The sequence below is a fragment of the Ovis aries genome, chromosome 25 (assembly GCF_016772045.2).
Source record: "Ovis aries strain OAR_USU_Benz2616 breed Rambouillet chromosome 25, ARS-UI_Ramb_v3.0, whole genome shotgun sequence".
In the NCBI taxonomy this organism is placed as follows: Eukaryota; Metazoa; Chordata; class Mammalia; order Artiodactyla; family Bovidae; genus Ovis; species Ovis aries.
In genome coordinates this window covers 4,613,832-4,626,232 of record NC_056078.1, presented here as the reverse complement: position 1 = coordinate 4,626,232, position 12,401 = coordinate 4,613,832, and the positions used below count along the sequence as shown (strand labels likewise).

The following is a 12,401-nucleotide window of genomic DNA, read 5'->3' as shown; positions in this document are numbered from 1 at the left end:
GAGATAGTGAAGGACAGGGGAGCCTGGTGTGCTACAGTCTATGGGGTCACAAAGAATTGAATATAACTTAGAGACTGGAAAACAATAACAAAAATGTTGTACCTAAAGAAATCTTTCTTGTTTGAGTTGCATTTTTAAAGTAGATGGGGGAGGCTTTATGTCAGTGGAAAAAGCATGTCTTGGCTTTTTCTGCAGATCAGGATTTAGAACTGGAATTCTGGAAGAAAGGGTCCCTTTATAACATGAATAAGCTTTCTGCAGTTTCCTTTGGAAGAGTAAATTGTCCTATTTGGGGATTTTCATAAAGCAAAAGTCCGGCCAGATGTAGTCTAGCAGCAAATGGATCTGATTTTCTTTTTCCTTAAAAAAGTTGATATGAAGAAGCATCAGTACATGCACTCAGGAGAAACAGTGGCAGCAAAAGCAACGGGCTCGTGTTCAGTCCACAGGGACCCGAACAGTCCTTTCAGCCCCTGGTGCTGGCCGCCTCCTCTATCTGTAAATGGTGTCATCCGGGTGCCTCTTTGGACCCAGGGGTGACAGAGGAGCCCCCAGGTCCAGATGCTCTAAGCTGCTCTGTCAGGCAGAGCTGCGGCAGCAGAGAGCCTCTGACGAGGGATCCCTGGGGTTGCCCCTCGGAACCAGCACCCACAGGGACACTGGCGAGACAGCGTGCGGGCGCGCCTCAGCTCTGTGTTCTCTCCAGGTGCCAGTCTCCCCTGCTGCTGGAGCACCAGGGCTCCGGCCCCTTGGAATGTGACGGAGCCAGGGAGCGGGAGGACACCGCGGAAGGGAGCAGACACGCTGGTAACCCGGACTCCCGCCCCTCGCGTGCCCCTCTCCTGCCCCTTCCTCCCCCTTCACTGGTTCACTCATCCATTCCCGTCTGGCCAGCACCATCCTGCCCTGTGCAGGGTAGCTGCTGGGCCCCCAAGGTCATCCGGGATGTGCTCGTAGCTGGTGGTGCCTGGGAAACTGACCGTGAGCATCGTGGGGTGGTTCTGTCTGCTCTGAGGACCTCTCTGTGGGTAGGACCAGAAGGTCCTACAACCAGTCCTGATGGTGGTCACTGAACCACAGTGTTTGGCCCCTGAGTTTCTCTGCTCCTCTGTTAATGCTAGAGATTAGATCTTTAAGGCTTCTCTCTCTGTGTGTGACAGAAACCAAATGGCATGGCCCGCCTTCCAAAGTCCTGAGCTCCTATAAGGAAAGAGGCCTGCAAAAGGATGGAGGTTGCAAGGATTCTCCCAATAAGCTTTCTCACGTGAGTCTTGTCATGAACCAACGCTTCTGTTCATCTCAGCACTCGTGTTTTATTAGCATTGTTGCCAGGGATTCTCAGTGGCATCACTTATCTCATAAGGGTCTCGGGTGAAGTTAAAAAGAAAAAAAAAAAGTGGGGAGGTTCTTTTTTCTCTCTCTCCTTTCATAAAGAAATACAGAGAAAAGTCATCCCGTAAACTATTGGCAAAGCCAGGACTGTAACCTCAGCCTTTGATGCTTGGTGGTTTTAATCTGTTGACTATTATCCGCATGTGGGCAAAATACAGAAGCAGAACCTGTGCGGCAGGGTGTGCGGTGGGTGATGCTGTGCCTGGTACCGGCCGCTCAGGGAGCAGCTGCAGACGGCATGCAGGGACACCGGCAGCAGCCACCTGCCAGGCTTCCCGGGGTCCCACAGCGCCCATGTGGTTCTGTTTACTCTTTGCAGAAATGAAAAGGAGCCATGTAGGTGACTGTAGCTCAGTGAAATGAAACTACCAGTTAAATGTGCAAACAGGAATTTTAGTTGTTGCCAGATGAAGCCAACCTTATAAAGTAGCTCATTTTTCAAAATTTGCAGACGTCTTATCAGGTCCTGACCCAAGTTGTTCCTTTTCTTCTCCTCCTCCACGTGTCATTGGCCAGCCTCAGAGCTGTTACCTGCAAACATGTGGCCTCCATCTCTCAGCTTGTCTTGAGCCGGCCTCGCGGAGCCAACTGATGGCGCCAGCACACGGGCAGTGGGGGAGGGGAAGGGTGAACTTGAGAAGATCCACTTGTGATAACAGAGGGCATCGGGATTTGCTTAAGGATCTGATAGGGTGGAGGGAAAGAGGGAAGAAGAGAGGGATGGAAGGAAGAAAGGGAAGACGGAAAGAAGGAAGGGCCAGACCACTTGAAAATCACAGGTGGCTGGGTCTCGTGACTCCACAGCCCTAGGCTGACCATCCAGGCTGAGAGGAGGGGTCGTGTCTGTACCAGAACATCATCAGATGGGACGTTTAGTCTGCTCTCTTGGTTTCATCTTCCAGGGACCTCCGTGCACCCCCAAGAGCACCCCATCTCATCAACCCCGGGTCTCCCCTGACTGGGGCTCTGGGGGTGGGTGTGGATCATGCTTAAACAGTGCTTCTGCACGCGTGAACTGGTTGGGTCTGCACAGTAATCCCTGTGCTCAGTATAATAAGCACAGAGAGGAGCTGAGTGACTGGCCAAGATCCCCCCTACTGTGATTCAAACCTGGGTCTTCTACCCCACACCCAGGACTGGCCCTGTCCCTTGTCACAGGAGCATTCTCTGAAGAAAGGCTGTTTCCCTCCTCTTAATTCCCCATGTACTTCCCCAGCTTCTAGAACCTTCGTTAACTGCTTTCCGATTAGTGACAGTGTGGCAATACTTTTGTGTTGATGTACAGATAATTGAACAAAGACTTGAAAAGATACCCATTTAACTTAGGATGAATGATGGGAGGAATTATGACTCAGGGACTTTTGCATGAAACCAGGATGTTTTTGAAAAGTAAATTCTTGCCTTGCTTCCTGCTGACAAGCGAGTAGAAAGGGTTCGGGTGAAATCATCAGGTCTGTAGCTTCGTGAGTCTGGGGAGAATAATCGCCTTCGTGTAGAAGCAAAGTGTAGGGTTTGTCTGAAGCCTCCCCATTTCTCTCCTCTCAAGATCGGAGATAAAAGCTGCTCCAGCCACTCCAGCAGCAACACGCTCTCCAGCAACACCTCCAGCAACAGCGACGACAAGCACTTTGGGTCTGGGGACCTCATGGATCCCGAGTTGCTGGGGCTGACGTACATCAAGGGGGCCTCCACGGACAGTGGCATTGACACGGCCCCGTGCATGCCTGCTGCAGTCCTGGGCCCCGTGCACCTGGCGGGCAGCCGGTCCCTGATCCACGGGCGGGCAGAGCACTGGGCCGACTCTGACATCCCGGGGCCCGACGACGAGCAGGCCAGGATGTACGCAGCCCATGGCTATGCGCCTGGCATCTCCACCAGTGGGGCTGCCGACGGCAGCCTGGGCGACCTCAGCGAGATTTCGTCCCACTCCAGGTAAGGACCTCCCCATGCTGTGACTGGCAGCTACTCGGCGCTGTCATCTGCTGCTGGGGTGGGGGCAGGGGCCTGAAATAGGACCAGAAGGTGCCTGAGATCATTGTCACCTGTGGGCCAAACTGCCTGGCTTCAGATGGAGGGCTTATGTCCAGAGTCTCATTTGAAATGTGCATGTGAACAAGTTTGTGATTACATCTTCCTTTCTCTTTAAATTGGAGAGAAAATGAAACAGATGCTCACGGCAGTCATCAGGCTACTCATGTTTCTCTGCAGTTCAATGTGTTGTCCCTGGGACTTCCCTGGTGGCCCAGTGGTTAGCACTCCATGCTCTCACTGCAGCAGGCGTGGGTTCGACCCCTGGTTGGAAAACTAAGATCTCATGCGCCTCCCAAAAGGTGAAAGGTTCAGTTTGTTGTCCCAGATTTTCAGGAGGTGTGGTACCAGCTGGACGGTACTCAGATGACGACGGACAGTAAGGAGGGGTGGTCTCTGTGTTGCCGCCTGAAAGCCTGTGCCCCATTCTCCTGTTCCACGGGCCCCCTTACACAGCTGTGTGCTGGAAATGTGTTCAGATTGATGATCCACTTTCTTTTTCAATATAATGACTAGTTACATTTAAAGGAATTACGTTCTAACTGTAGATGTTTAATATATTTTTATGAGTAGTTTTCAATTCCCATATGACAAAAGTGTACAGTGACTTTAAAATGCATCACTGGAGATTCCTCCCCTCAAAGACTAAGCAAAGAGCTGCATTGATACAGGTTTGGCCGTGGCTAGAATTTCCTGCACACCAACGACCCCTGTCATTTTCCTTCTTGTCTGCAAAGCCTTCCCTCCTTCAGCTGAGTCATCGTCTGACTTTCCCCCAGAACCCTTCCAGGTGCTGGACTGTAGCCAGATGAACGGTGATAGGGCTGTCCCTCCAGGCATCCAGGGCCATGGCCAGTGACGATGCTCAAGGCCGGCACTGGGCTCAACAGGCAGGCCTTGTGCTCCTTGGCCCTGCCCTTCACTCCACCTGCTCCTCATCCTCACGTGGTCTCTGCTGAGCCTGGAGGGATGAACCAATGGACCATAGCGAGGCTCGCTGTGACCTCACACGGACACGTGAATTGCATCGGCCATCCTCTCAGTTGAGGCAGAGACCTCATCAGCGGTGCCTTGATTTTCATGACTGATACCATGGGATATGTCTCATCTTGTTGAAAAAAGTTTTAGACTTCTTAGTTCAGTTCAGTTCAGTCGCTCAGTCGTGTCCGACTCTTTGCGACCCCATGAATCGCAGCACGCCAGGCCTCCCTGTCCATCACCAACTCCCGGAGTTCACTCAGACTCACGTTCATCGAGTCCATGATGCCATCCAGCCATCTCATCCTCTGTCATCCCCTTCTTCTCCTGTCCCCAATCCCTCCCAGCATCAGAGTCTTTTCCAATGAGTCAACTCTTCACATGAGCTGGCCAGAGTACTGGAGTTTCAGCTTCAGCATCAGTCCTTCCAAAGAACACCCAGGACTGATCTCCTTTAGAATGGACTGGCTGGAACTCCTTGCAGTCCAAGGGACTCTCAACAGTCTTCTCCAACACCACAGTTCTAAAGCATCAATTCTTCGGCATTCAGCTTTCTTCACAGTCCAACTCTCACATCCATACATGACTACTGGAAAAACCATAGCCTTGACTAGACGGACCTTTGTTGGCAAAGTAATGTCTCTTCTTTTGAATATGCCATTTAGGTTGGTCATAACTTTCCTTCCAAGGAGTAAGCGTCTATTAATTTCATGGCTGCAATCACCATCTGCAGTGATTTTGGAGCCCCCAAAAATAAAGTCTGACACTGTTTCCACTGTTTGCCCATCTATTTCCCATGAAATGATGGGACCGGATGCCATGATCTTCATTTTCTGAATGTTGAGCTTTAAGCCAACTTTTTCACTCTCCTCTTTCACTTTGATCAAGGGGCTTTTTAGTTCCTCTTCACTTTCTGCCATAAGGGTGGTGTCATCTGCATATCTGAGGTGATTGATATTTCTTAGTCCTGGAAATTAACATAAGTTAATTTTTTTACATAAATTGAAAGGGCGAAGATGCCTGCACACACACACATGCTTGCTGCTGCCTTCCTGCTTTTCTTTTCCTGTCACTAACATCATCATCTGTGTCTTAGTAGCACAAATGATCATTTTGTAACCTTCTAATGTTTGTTCAAAGTGTAGCAGATTTGTAAAGCGGCTGGTTTTCTGATAACCTTGCTAGACAAGTGTAAAAGGCATCACAAACAGAATTTTGCATTACTGTTGAGGAAAATTTCTGCTTTCAGAGCACCTTCATTTATGAGTAGAGTTGGGATATCAATAGGGACTTGAAGTAGGATTTCTGGAGTACCTTGCTGCTGCTGCTAAGTCGCTTCAGTCGTGTCCAACTCTGTGCGACCCCAGAGACGGCAGCCCACCAGGCTCCCCCCATCCCTGGGATTCTCCAGGCAAGAACACTGGAGTGGGTTGCCATTTCCTTCTCCAATGCATGAAAGTGAAAAGTGAAAGTGTAGTTGCTCAGTTGTGTCCGACTCCTAGCGACCCCATGGATTGCAGCCTACCAGGCTCCTCCATCCATGGGATTTGCCAGGCAAGAGTACTGGAGTGGGTTGCCATTGCCTTCTCCTCTGGAGTACCTTAAGCATCCATTAATGTGATGGGTCAGATGAGTAGAAAGAACTGGGAGGTGCTAGACTGCATTTCTGGCTGATGTTGCTCCTTCCCCGCCCCTGCTTTACGCTGAACATGTGCACAGCGGTTGTAGAAGGGCCATGGGCCACGTGAGGGTCTTCTTTGCCACCCAGAAGCCTTTTTCTTGCCATTCTTAGTGGACAGTGACTTTAAAGCCACATTTCGACTTCAGTTGCAGGCTTTTGTTCATGTGGAATTTGTCAATAAATTAAATCTTTTGAGCACTTCTTCCTCCTGTCTGTCCCCTGCAGAAGGGCTAGAGAAAGTAAATTTAAATATTCTAATTTTTTAGTTTTAAATTTGTTTAATGATTTTTAATTTTAAAATGTTTTTAAGTATTTTTAAGTGCTGTCTATATTAATATTTTATATTTAAAGTAAGATTTGAAATATTGGTGTGTCGAGGCAAAAGGAACTTGGCTCATTAGCGCATAACAGACCTAGCTACCTCAGCGGTGCTGAGACTTGGCAGATCCAGAAATGCTGGGGCCCAGCCTGGGGCACCCGTTCTCCGTGATGATGAGTGTCGTCAGCTGTGCGCTTGTATGGTCAGCTCAGAGCTGAGGCCCACTGCCCAGGGTCTCAGTTGTAACCAGGAGTGGTCCAGGGAGTGAAAGAGGAGAAGAGGCTCTCAGGGGCTGGCATCGGCACTGAGCATCCTGGCTAGTTGCCCCCTGCCCCGCACACTCTATCTCACCTTGTCTCAGCTGCTTCTCAGCACTCCCGCCCTGGCTGATGTCGACCGAATAAGGGAACTCTCTACTTTCAGCTTGTGACAATCCTTTTGTTGTGCGGGGAGCCCTCGTTCACCTCTGGAGGCCAGAAACCGCTGATGGCTGTGACGTTTCTTGCGCTGTGACGTTTCTTGCCCACCGACGTGGCAGCAGATCTTTTCATTCCACAGTGAGGTGGTCTGTGCTCACAGCTTATCCTATCCCATCCGCATCGCCCCCCACCCCGGCTGCAGTCTTCCCTTCAGTGAAAAGCCGGGGCCTGTCTCCTGCACTTGTACCCGCAGCACTTAGCACAGGCTCCTAAACGTGGGAGGCATTGCAGTGTTTGTTGAATGCGGGAAGGAAGTCTAAGAAGACTGTTGATAAGCATTTGTTGATTGAGTTAGTAAACCAGTGCCTGGATAGCCAAGGGAGATCGGAGGTGCAGAGGTTAACTGTGCCCAGTGTCCGGAGCCCAGACCTGTATATGAAACACCCTTCACGCTTTGATTCTGGGTTTTCGTCACCAGCGACCACTACCATCCCCACCAGCCCCGCCACACATGCACATGCTCCCAACAGCCATCCAGGAATAAAGCAAGTGTGAGTTGTGTATGTGGTATTTTTCTGGGATTGTACTGAGAACAGGGAAGAGATTTACAACTCGCAAAGACAAGCCGCACTGGTGTGAGGGGGGACCGGGGTGCAGGGGTAGATGTGCAGGAATCACCACCCGTTAACCAGCACCAGCATATCCCCAGCCTGTTCTCTCCTGCTGCTCCGGGCTTCTAATTCAGCAAACCCGTTTGGGTTGGTTTGTTTTTTTTTCCTGCAAGGGCAGGGCACTTAGATAAGAGCTCAGAATACAAAGCTGTATTCATCTGAGTCTAACCAAGCTTTTGCAAAGCGAAATAAATCAACTGCCAAAAAAACAAGACAAAAAAACCCATGTTCTGTATTCTTCTGTAAATGGCTCATGTGATTATCTGTTGCTTACCCTTATTCATGTCATCACACTCTTAGTACAAAGGATGGGAAGTTGGCAGTAAAACTCTAAAATAATAACTCGAGTCTAGAAGGAAAAGATTCCCCCAAATTTTATTGCTAACAGTCTAGGATGTTTACCAGCTTCAAAGAAAAACAATGCTACTGCTGCTAAACACAGGTTTTTGCCATATTGCTTGTCAAATGGATTCAATACATTTGTTCTTAGAGTTTAACTTTAAAATTTCTTACGATTGGGGTAAAAGACATTTTTAATCAAGCCTAAGTGAGGAAAACCTATTTTATAAACAAATGGAAAAACCCATCAGGCTTGGACCATACTATTGTTATTCACAACACATTCTCCAAAAACGTGTCATTTGGTGATTTCAGAAGCTAAATTTGAGTGTTCCATGCATCGTATTAATTATATTAGACTAGGGATGCCCTGGGCTTCCCAGGTGGCACTAGTGGTAAAGAACACACTTTCCAGTGCAGGAGCCACAGGAGGCACGGGTTCAGTCCCTGCGTCTGGAAGATCCCTTGGAGGAGGGCATGGAAATCCACTCTCATATTCTTGCCTGGAGGATCCGCATGGACAAAGGAGCCTGGAGGGCTACAGTCCATAGGGTCACCAAGAGTCAGAGATGACTGAAGCGACTTAGTACGCATGCATGCATGGATACCCTAGACTTTAACTCTAAAATAACTCAGGGATAATCAAAGGCTTTGAAATGCATGATAGCTAAAGGCAATGCACAGTCCTGCCCTGGGTTTTGAATGGGGAAACTGAAGCCATAAGCATTGTTGGACAGCTGAGAAATAAGACTATAGAGTGGGTATTAGGTAATAATATTGCATTAATGCCTGATTTGTGATTATCACATTGGTCCTCTGTGGGAGAGTATCTCTATTATTAGGAAATATATATGGAAATATAAAGTATGATGTCATGAAGTTTGCAGCTGCTTCTAGATGGTTCAGAGAAAAACGATGCTGCTGTAGCCAGAGTAACAACTATTACATCTCGACGACGGGATATCTCCTGTCTTTATACCGTTTCTGTAGATCTGGAGTTTTTCAAAATAAGAAGCTGAGGAGAAAGATATACAGGCCTTCAGAACCCATTGCCAACAGAAGGAGTTTTCCTGTTGGGGGATTACTAACTGGTGTGCACCCAGGGAGTGGAGAGAGTTCGTTATAATAGCACCACCTCTTTCTGCCTAGTTATTTCCTTGCCTGTTGCTTGGGTCAGGGGACCTTGGGTCAGGGGACAGCAGTACGACATCTTTCCCAGGGCACGGACCTGGACCCCAAATTGAGGGAGCCTCCACTCTACTAGAGCTTCCCTTGTAGCTCCGGTGGTAAAGAATCGGCCCGCAATGCAGGAGACCTGGGTTCGATTCCTGGGTCGGGAAGATCCCCTGGAGGAGGCCATGGTAACCCACTCCAGTATTCTTGCCTGGAGAATCCCATGGACAGAGGAGCCTGGTAGACTGTAATCCATGGGGTCACAAAGAGTTGGACACAACTGAGCGACTCCACCGCCACCACCATCCTACTAAGGGACACCAGGCTTATCACAGGAGCCAAGTGATTCAGAGGAGCAAATAGATACCGTGTTTTATTTTGTTTTGTGTGGTAATTTTTCAAATGCCACCATGTCTCCAACATACAAAGATGGGTTAATTGTGTTTTGTTTTACCTTCAGAGCCTTTATAGAAAGTCCATTTCAAAATCATTTTTTAATATTAGACTTTTTTTTAGCTTCTGCCATTGGATGATGCTTGCTTTGTGTACAGGTTTGATTTCAGAATAAGATTTTCTTTTACCTAGGGGCTTATCATGTGAGGAACCCTGTGGTAAATTCTCCCAGTGGCAAGAACTTGTGGATAATTCTCTGATGCATCACTCTAAAAAGCAAATTAATGGCATTTACTTCGCTAATATTAATTCAGAAAAATCTTCGGAGCAATTCTCTGAGGTGGAGAGTATTTGTCAGGTTTTTTGTTTGTTTTGTCTTGCCTTTGAAGTTTTCATTTTTTTGATATGGACCATTTAAAAATTTTTTACTGAATTTGTTACTGAATACTGTAACAAATGTTATGTTTTGTTTTCTTGGCCCCAAGACGTGTGAGATCATAGCACCCCAACCAGGGATCAGCCCACACCCCCTGCATTGGAAGGTGAAGTCTTAACCACTGGACAGCCCTTGTATGCGTTTTACAGACCAGAAAGCTGAGCTTAGTAAACGTGTCCAGGGTCTCCCCTGAACTAAGCAGGGACAGCAGTCTCGCTCCAGAACCCTTGAGGCACACTTGTGTGTCAGGGTTTCTGAAAGCAATGCTCTCCTGCCTTCCTAAACTCTGATATTAGAACTGTAACTGAAACATTTACGACTTCATAAAATAATTCCTGATCTCTATTCTTACATATTTTTCATAAAACATTAGAATCTTGATTTTCCTGAATTGAAAAAAAAAGATCTTGAGGTTTTTATATTTCTAGGCATGGTCATATAGCCCGTGGGAGTCATTAGTCCTTCTGGCTTCAGCTGACCTTTAAGTTGTTTTTAGGGATTTTGTCTTTTGAATATTGTTTTATATCACACAGTGATACAGCATATACCCACACTGGATTGAGGAATCAACTCTTCTGTGTCAGGATCCCCGAGTACTGTCCAGGAGTCACACGCCCTTCTCTTCCCCCTCAAGGTGGCCCCTGCCCCGGCTTTGGCGATGACCGTCCCCCTCGCTTTTCTCTCCATTTCGCTGTGGATTGGTACATTCCCGAACAACATATCCTTCAGTTTCACCTGTTTATGAACTCGCTTTAAAAATGGAGCCATGCTTGATGCTTTCTGTGTGGCCTGCTCCTTTTTCCACTTTGTTTGGGAAGTTCACCCCAATTGTCCACAGCCTGTGCCCACTCCTTCCTGGTGTTTTCCTGGAGTTTTTCTTTTCCTCACCACGTCTGCAAATTGACCCTCCGTTCACTGCTGATGCCTCCATGGGGAGCTGTTTGAATCAGTGCTTCCGTCAGCACTTCTGCTGCCTGTTTCCAGCTGCACCCGTGCAGAGGCGCGGCTCGGGTGTGCGCTTAGGAGTAGAATTGCTGGCTGTGCAGCTGCGCACCTTTACAGGTGATGCCTAGACTGCTTCCCACACTGTCTGCACACTCTCACTCCCACCAGCAGTGGGAGGAGTCACTGGCCCACAGCCTGGTGAACGCTGGGCCCTCGTCATCAGACTGCCCCGTTTCTGCCAGTCGGGAGAACATGCCCGATACTCTGCTATGGTTTGCACGCGCGTTTCCCTGGGTTGAGCCCCTTCTCTTATGTTTATTTACCATTTGAGTTTCTTTTCTTTGGAGACATCGGTGTGGTGCCCGTTTTGCTATTAGATTTCTCCTAATTGTGCTTTGAACATCCTTCTGGCCACAGGCGTATAGCTTTGCACGTGAACATCCTCAGCCTGTGGGAAGAAAGACTCAGCAGAGAGACAGCCCAGTTTTGCTCACAGAGGACAGGAGTCAGGCATGGTGGCCCCAAGGTCGGTGACGTGCCCACACTGCTGAGATCTGATCGTATCACAGCTTCTGTCTGTCTGTTTCCCCAGCGGCTCACACCATTCAGGAAGCCCCTCGGCTCACTGTTCGAAAAGTAGCGGGTCTCTGGATACCTCCAAAGTCTACATCGTGTCTCAGGGCAGTGGTCAACAGGCCCCAGGGTCCATGTCCAAGCCCTACCACAGGCAGGGGGCAGTGAACAAATATATCATCGGCTGGAAGAAATCGGAAGACAGCCCGCCACCTGAGGAGCCTGAAGTGGCTGAGTGTCAGGGGTAAGGTGGCATCTGGTGGCAGCCTTGGGTGTCTGGGGCGTGGACTAAGCTAACGTATTTTTTCCCCAGTAGACACAAATCTTCTCAAACAGAATAATTAAGAAACACCTTTGTAAAATTCTTTAAATGTTGGCATTGATGTTTGCCTTGAAAAGTCCTCTCTTTCCATGATAACTTTAAAACAGATCTCTGTTCCTCATTTTTATATTCAAAAAGCTGCCTGCAATAGAAAAATCAGGGTTGTGTGCTAAGTGATGGTGTGAGTATGCTTGCTAAATCGATTCAGTCATGTCTGACTCTTTTGTGACCCCATGGACTGCAATCTGCCAGGCCACTCTGTCCACTCCAGGCAGGAATACTGGAGTGGGTTCCCACGCCCTTCTCCATGGAATCTTCCCAACCCAGGGACTGAACTCAGGTCTCCTGCATTGCAGGCAGGTTCTTTACCGTCTGAGCCACCAGAGAGGCCCATGGTGTGAGTTTACATCCTGTAAATAACTAAGGTCAACGACAGTGTGAATTCCCACAAAGCCTGTGTGTTTCCTAAACGTGTGTGTGATAGCACGAAAGAAAAAAATCCCACCTAATTTTTTTAAAGTTAATTAATCGACTGATTTAGCTGCGTCAGGTCTTAGCTGAGCACTCGGGATCTGCGTTGAGGCACATGGACTCTCTAGTTGTAGCATGTAAGCTCAGTATTTGCCGCCCTCAGGCTTAGTTGCCCTGAGGCATGTGGGATCTTAGTTTCCCAGTCAGGGATAGAACCCACGTCCCCTGAATCGCATGGTGCATTCTTAACCACTGGCCTTC

At 48.4% G+C, this 12,401-nt stretch overlaps 1 protein-coding gene across 23 annotated transcripts in view; it reads left to right on the top strand.

Moving 5' to 3' along the window:
* The window catches only part of SIPA1L2 (signal induced proliferation associated 1 like 2), a 247,224-nt gene that overhangs the window by 201,475 nt on the left and 33,348 nt on the right, over positions 1–12,401 (top strand). For 22 of the 23 annotated variants that reach the window (XM_042241105.2, XM_042241109.2, XM_042241104.1 and 19 more), the window contains 4 exons: positions 707–807; positions 1,161–1,264; positions 2,939–3,324; positions 11,367–11,591. In XM_042241105.2, the coding sequence (XP_042097039.1) occupies positions 707–807; positions 1,161–1,264; positions 2,939–3,324; positions 11,367–11,591 (816 nt within the window). The remainder of the gene's footprint in view (positions 1–706; positions 808–1,160; positions 1,265–2,938; positions 3,325–11,366; positions 11,592–12,401) is intronic. The other variant, XM_042241113.1, reaches the window with a different exon arrangement.